At 27.6% G+C, this 7,474-nt stretch overlaps 1 protein-coding gene across 1 annotated transcript in view; it reads right to left on the reverse strand.

The window, feature by feature from the left end:
* Positions 1–214: 214 nt before the first annotated feature.
* The window catches only part of LOC105459614 (venom allergen 5-like), a 13,599-nt gene continuing 6,339 nt past the window's right edge, over positions 215–7,474 (reverse strand). The window contains exons 2-7 of the mRNA XM_011705784.1: positions 5,408–5,529; positions 4,839–4,920; positions 3,886–4,046; positions 2,480–2,580; positions 1,479–1,573; positions 215–926 (exon numbers count right to left, since the gene is read on the reverse strand). Coding sequence (XP_011704086.1) covers positions 880–926; positions 1,479–1,573; positions 2,480–2,580; positions 3,886–4,046; positions 4,839–4,920; positions 5,408–5,529 — 608 coding nt within the window. The 3' untranslated portion in view covers positions 215–879. The remainder of the gene's footprint in view (positions 927–1,478; positions 1,574–2,479; positions 2,581–3,885; positions 4,047–4,838; positions 4,921–5,407; positions 5,530–7,474) is intronic.

Here is a 7,474-nt window from a genome sequence, read left to right on the forward strand (position 1 = left end):
ACATTATAAAAATTAGCTTGCTTTAAAATAACTATAAAATATGAGTCCAGAGCATATTTTATATATTATACGTACGAGCATGTAATTTTTTTAATATCTTGAAAACTGACAAAAATAAAAAAAGCCGATTGGAGAATTTTGTAAAACTTTGTCGTTACCTTTAAAAATACATATGTTTATATATGATACACAAAAGAATATTTATTTTAAAAAATTATAAAGAAACTTTTTGGTTTATTTACATATGTGTTAACAGATTCTTTTTGTAAGTACTAATTCTCTGACAAAGTGTTTTGATATACAGTGCCAGTATTAAATATTTATAATTTGCTTCATATATTTATATATTATAGATTTTCATTAGTATTGGTAGCGTAGATATATCGAAACATAGTCTCTATATATAGATATAGATTTCTAACTAACTTATTTTATCGTATGACAAAATATAAGGAGGAGAGTCTAGAAAAATGTTTTCATCGGAATTTGCATTCATATTTGACTACATATATAGTTTTTATATGTTTAATATATATACGGTACGTACGGACGTAGGTACGTATGTGCGCGCGCGCGCGTGTGTGTGTATGTGTAATCAGTATCACACTATTTTGCATATATTTACTATAAACTTACTGCGTCATATATACAAATTAATGTGTATAGCGGATCAACTTTTGTGTTTTCTAATTAATTACTATCAATTACTATTATACGATCTACATAATGTATCTGACTGTTTTATTTATATTAGAAGAATTATCTGTTAATATTTATTACACACTATCACAGTCCTACATTTCCGAAAATAATTCGTACACGATGGACAATCTAAAAAAATATTAAACCTCTTTAAAGTCTTCATCCACATTCTTCGTATTATCCATATACGCATAGAGCTCCCAAGTAATAGTAATTTCCATGAGCTGTAATTACGTAATATTTATTAACATGAACATATGTACTGTACTACTAAAGCATAAGACGAAACATTTATTATTACGTATTTATAGAAAAATTAAAGACATTGATTTATAGAAAATTAAAGATAAAATTATACCCAATTATATAGGTATACAACAATTGGAAAGTTATATTAAAGCGTATAAGAGATTCTGTATTTGAAATAAAAATTTACAAATATTTATATCGTTAAAATTACAATTTTATATATATATATATATGTGTGTGTGTGTGTGTGTGTGTGTGTGTGTGTGTGTGTGTGTGTGTGTGCGTGTGCGTGTGCATGTGCGTGTGTGTGTGCGTATGTATGTGTGGAAATCTATAATTTGAGCCTTGCAAGAAGAAATTTTTTGGTTGAGCTTAATTTTGAACAAAGGGGGTGGCCCGCTTGACAGAGAATGCCCTATATGTACATAGTGATAAAATATACTTGGCGGGAGCCGCTACCGCGTCTTCTAATGTGTATGTGTGTGTATGAAATAATTATATTATAAGACAAGTTATAATATACTAACAACATAATCCGGCGTATCTGTTGCTGTAGGACATGCCATAATTGCCGCAGGCAGGTTGGCCTGATTTGTAAGGTTGAAAGCCGAGTACATTTCCACTGGAACGATATAAAACCATATCAAATAATAACTTTTATATCACACAACTCTTCACGTGCATTCACGTTTTTTGATATCTTTAAAAGTCATCTTTCAAAGCATTAACATTTATTATATATGATTCATTATCAGATCTGATAGCGTAGAGAGAAAAAACTGGAATGACAATTTAATTAAAAAATTCAGTTTAAATGTAATTATAATAGAAATAATCAAAGAATATTATATTGTTTCCAATCTCAAAATGGGAGTTTATATTGGAAGTGATGAAATCTTATATCAACATAATTTTAAAACGTTTATCAAGGCTGGAAATGTGTATATTTGAAATATGTATATTGAAATATGATTGCACAAAATTAGAACTTGGAAATATTAATTATTATATATAATAATTAAAATTTCTATAAAGGCGTTGAAAAGTAAAAACTTTAAATATTATTAATTTGATCGTTTTTTCTCGGAATTATTTGTTTGCAAGTTTGTTTATTATACATATAACAAATGCATTGATCCCGAAGGATCAATTTCAACCATTCCTATTATAAACTTCACAAACACACACGCACACACACACACACACACACAACGCGTGCACGCACCTGCTTTATTGACATTTTTTCCAATAAATGTATCAAAATTAATAATATGTATTAGTAATTTGTTAATTTAAAAATAATGCACAAAAGCGTTATTTGTATTCGTAAAAAAATTATTGGAATTATAGAGAGTTATAAAATTATAAATTATTTCTCTTGAAAAAGTATTCTGTCTACGCAAAATAAAAATTTAGTTCTGTAATAATAATACACCACTCGACACAATTTTGTTTGTATTTCCATACTTTAATACCAAAGCAACTAGAATGTAGAGAAAGTGACATTATTTCAAGATAGAATTCTTACCTCGGACCATAGTTGCATACGTAATTCTTGGTGTAGCCGCGAGCCGGATCATAGTAGAACGAATATCCGCATCCTAACAAGAAAGTGTTGCCCCATACCAACTGGAATTAATTCCAACTATTTTTTGTGCATTCATTTAAAAAAAGATTCACACATTTTTCACGTGTAAAAATGAAAAAAAGTCTATAGGTGCACGGAAACGATTGTGCTTTAAATATAGATTTTATAGACTTATAGACTTGATAGCAACCTTTTTAAAATTTCAGCAAAATTTTTCAAGTATCAAATATAGAGAATACTATTTTTCTTGAATCATATTTTGCTTAACATTTTCTTCACTTTTCTTCTAATTTTCTCATAACAAAAATGTTAAAATGTTCAACTAAAATAGGTTTTAAGATGTAAGGATATCATAAGCAAAGGGATTTTTTAAGCAACGTTTTTTACATATGCAATGAAGAATCTAAAATGCAAATATGTTACTAAATGTAAACGTTATTTTTCCTTAAACATAAATTAAAGTCTGATAAACAATTTAAGCATCTTATACTATCACATTTATATGCGCCTTTTCGATAGTCTGATAAATTATTAATAAAAAAGAAAAGTAGTTTTTTCACAAATCCGTCGCTGTTAAACAGTCCATTTCGTAGATCGCGATCTCATGAAAATTCATAAAACAACAAGTTTATATTAAGAATAAGAATTAATTGCGGTTCGGAGACCGATCAAGTCTATAAATTGCAAATTTTTCGGACTTATTTCGAAACTGACCTACGAATGAAATCAATCTCTAAAAATTATTTAATGAAAAAAGAGAAAAAGAAAGCTATTTGCTCATTCAATATCTTTTTTTTTTCATCGATGTAGAAAAACGTTTCAGACTTTATTGTTATATGGACAGCAGAGAGATTTGAAATAAGAACAATTTCATTTAAAAATTTAAAAAATAATTTTGTTTTGATTTGCAAAATATATGTAAGAAATTGATTCTTATTTCTCATTATCGAAGTAGCGATATGACTCAATCTATCTCAATGCAAAAAAATATGTTTGTTAGAAGTAGATTATTCTACAGATCCCATAAATTTTTTTACCTTCCGACGAACTAGAGTTTTTTGTATTTTTTAACGAAACGTATTGTATATTGTAATATCAAATAATAAATTGCTCATGACAGCAATTGCTGCCTTTGTATCGCATATACAGAGATGTAAGAGAGACAATTTTGCTGTGATATAAATATAAATGAAGAACTCTTTTCTTCCGTATAGATATTTTTTTCTGCACATAATATTGTTTCTAACATAAAGCAATTAAAGATCGCGTTAAATTAAACGCAATGATCGAAAAGTCTATAAGCGTTATATTTTTTTTTTTTGAACTTGCAAGCTCTTATTACAGACCTGTGTGTAGTGTCCGGTGGTTTTACTATAACCGGAATGATAGTACTGTACTTCGTTAAACCAACCAGAAATTTGTCGTCTCCAGTTTGGCTCGCCATCGTAAGGTCCAGGAGGCCTGGTCGTCCATGAGCGAGCAATGTTTTGTCCTACTGTGAATCTACCTACAAATCGCAATAGTTTGGATCAATCGTGCGAACATGTGCACCAGAGATAAGTATGTTTGTTGAATCGATAAATATCGACAAATAAATTGAAAACTATTTTTTTTTTCAAGATATCTCATTTTTCATTCCATATTGTACTAACATAGGTACATAACAATACTAACAATACATAAAAGCGAAATGATGGTGAGACATATTTACTACAGTGTCTATTTCTGCCAAAAATAAATACATAAAAAGATTTGTAAATACTTTACTTAATTATATGTATTTTTTTCTTAAAAATATTATTTTTATTTTCGCTCAAGAGTCAAAGGTTTAATTACATATAAACAGTAGTTTTGACAATATCTATATAAATTTATATTTCTTAACATGATGTTTAATACTTAAATCTTGTCTCTCAATCTAATTAATATAATTTTAATTTTGTACTTTTTGAGGCTTGCAGCCTATTACATGTAAGAAAAATGAGTTATAATATTTTTATTTTTAATTGTGGCTTTATTACTTTATCGACAAATATCACTACGAGAGTTTAATTTAATTATCACAATGGAGAGACAAAAAGACAAAAGCGACAAAAGAAATAAAGAAATTAAGCAAAGGAATTTTTACAGCGCTATTTTTCTTTAGCATACTATGTGACATTATATGATAATGTAATATTTTCTTGGCATACTCTCTAAAATATTATAATATTATAATATGTTATTCTCGCGGCCGCACACATTAAGAACATAATATTATTACGCAAATATAGAAAATTGGTAATAAAGTTTTACTTACGGACATTTCTTAAACTATCATGTGATTCTGCGCAATAATCTGCCCATCTTTGTGCTATTGCGGCAAGTTCATCGTCCCATATCTACAGTAACAATGAATATCAATCTTATTACAAGTTACACATATAGCATTAATTAATAATTATACATCTACAAAACGATGCATCTACAAAGTGTTTTAGAATTTTATAATCAACTGTTGCTAGCTTTTGATATTAAGCCAACGACTCAAATGAGTTTTTTTGCGAGAATGCTCTTTTAACACATAAAAATATATGCTTATACATTTTTTATATTTTATGTAATAATTAATATTATGTTATATTTTTGTACTATAGTACATATATAAATTTTACTATTACAAAAATTGAATAAAATATAATATTTAAAGTAACTGCACGTAATTAATTTAATTTTATTAATTTTGCATGTTATCTTTTGATCAACACTATTCATTAACTAACATTATTTAATCCACATGAATTATTATGAAGGATATATATTGTATCTTTTGCCATTGAAAGTGTCGATTTTTCTTAAAATAAATGGAATAAACGCATCAATTCTTACCATCTCCATCATATTTGAGGCACCTGGTTGGCCATGTATCTGTCCCAATGCCACTAGTTGCCTTAATCGATTATGTTCATCCAAGATAATCTGCTTTTCCTCACACGATATACCACCGGACCCTGTAAGGACATACGCGTCTTCAGCTGCTACTTTCCGAACAAATATATTTCACCCTACAGCCTGCATTATTCATCATTAAAAAGCATATTATATGATCACTTTTCCAACAACGTAGATGTATATACATACATGCGTATATATATATATATATATATATATATGTATATATATATATATATATATATACATAATATATATGTATACATGTATATACGCACATTATTATACATATGAATAAAGTAATCAAACAATGTCCAATAATTTTCAATAAATTGCAATAAGTACATTAAACATACGAGTATATTTTAATTAATTAATAAAATGTCTGGAATTGTTTAAAAAAACAATCTATTTCATTATAACAAATATGATTCCCCCGCAGCATAGTGGATAAGTCACTTAAATTTGCGTGCCACCGGAATAATGTATAAATAATAATAATAATAATGTGTTCTGCATTATCTCGCAATAATAAATACACAAATGTCATGCAATAATCATTTTATGATTATCTATTGAATAATTAACTCTCTATTTATAACACCTCTTCACATACATACGCACAATATTTTATATTAAATAATCCAATTGATCATTGAGAAATTATATATTAACGATGTACGTAATTTATACCTTATAATTATATACATATATTTAAACTAAATATCTAATAGCAAAATTTTAGATTTGTCGCACACCATTTTCAATTATAAAAATTGAATGAAAAACATGCTCGTTTGACTTCACTTTCATTTTAAGCAGTTTTTCATCGTACATATTATAAAATACACTATTTGCTTTTCTCTTTTAGATTTTTCTTCATGGTTCCTCTCTTCTTTCTTCTCAATGCTGTTCTTCACAGCAAGCTATGGATTGTGTAACTATCCGAAAAACTTGCTGCGGAAGTTGATTTAGCTACGTTCTCCTTGTCTTTCAGTTGGTGCACAAAAAAACGTACTTGTTCCATAAGTTTAACTTCTCATTAGAACTGAACGAAATGTACGGAATAACGTACGTTCCTTTCGTTATTACTTTATTATGTTCCTAACGTTTCCAACATTGACTCACGGACTAGTTCCTAACAAATTATAATTAGAAAGAAACTGTAAAACTCTAAAAGTTGTTATCTGTAAAAGAGATGCCATCTTTGCAGGATATCCACGCGCGGTGAATGTGCATGTGCGATTGCTCGCAAATTATAAATTTCGCCATTTTTATTTTTTAATTTTTATTGATAAAACGTCAATTGCTGGACGTATTTGTTTAATTTGACAAATATGCGCAAAACATATTTATCAATCTGAAATATTTCTTACATATGTATATAATATCATGTAAAACATATTATATATAATTATTATATTGTACAATTACATATATATAAATACAAATTTCTAAATCACTTATACGCATAAATTATATCTCTAAATAAATTCCAAGAATTTTTATTCATTTAGATGTTAATATTGCAAGTATGAGATTATAATTAACGTATAAATTTCCATAATTATACAATCATAATTATGGAATACATATTAATTCTTATTATATTATACATAACGTGAAAAATATGTGTCTCTATTTATTTGTTGTAAAATTTATGAAACACTAGTACATAACAGGCGCGCGCTTTGCGCGCGCTGCGTGTTAAGTCCCATACATCTTCCAATAACATTTATACCAATTTACATTTTAATTAAACAAATGTTAACAATTTTTGATAAAAAATAAATTTTCAAAAAAAATGATGCTTTGCGCGCAGTGCGTATTAAACTCCATACATCGTCCAATAACATTTATACCAAATTACATTTTAATTAAACAAATTTTAACAATTTTTAATAAAATGACGTTTTAATCGGTCATACTGAATCGGCAATTTTTAAATAAAATCACGACTTTTTAGAAAATAGCCACATAATTTATAGATCGGAAGAGCACACG

Source organism: Wasmannia auropunctata, unplaced genomic scaffold, assembly GCF_000956235.1.
Source record: "Wasmannia auropunctata unplaced genomic scaffold, wasmannia.A_1.0 LD334175.1, whole genome shotgun sequence".
In the NCBI taxonomy this organism is placed as follows: domain Eukaryota; kingdom Metazoa; phylum Arthropoda; class Insecta; order Hymenoptera; family Formicidae; genus Wasmannia; species Wasmannia auropunctata.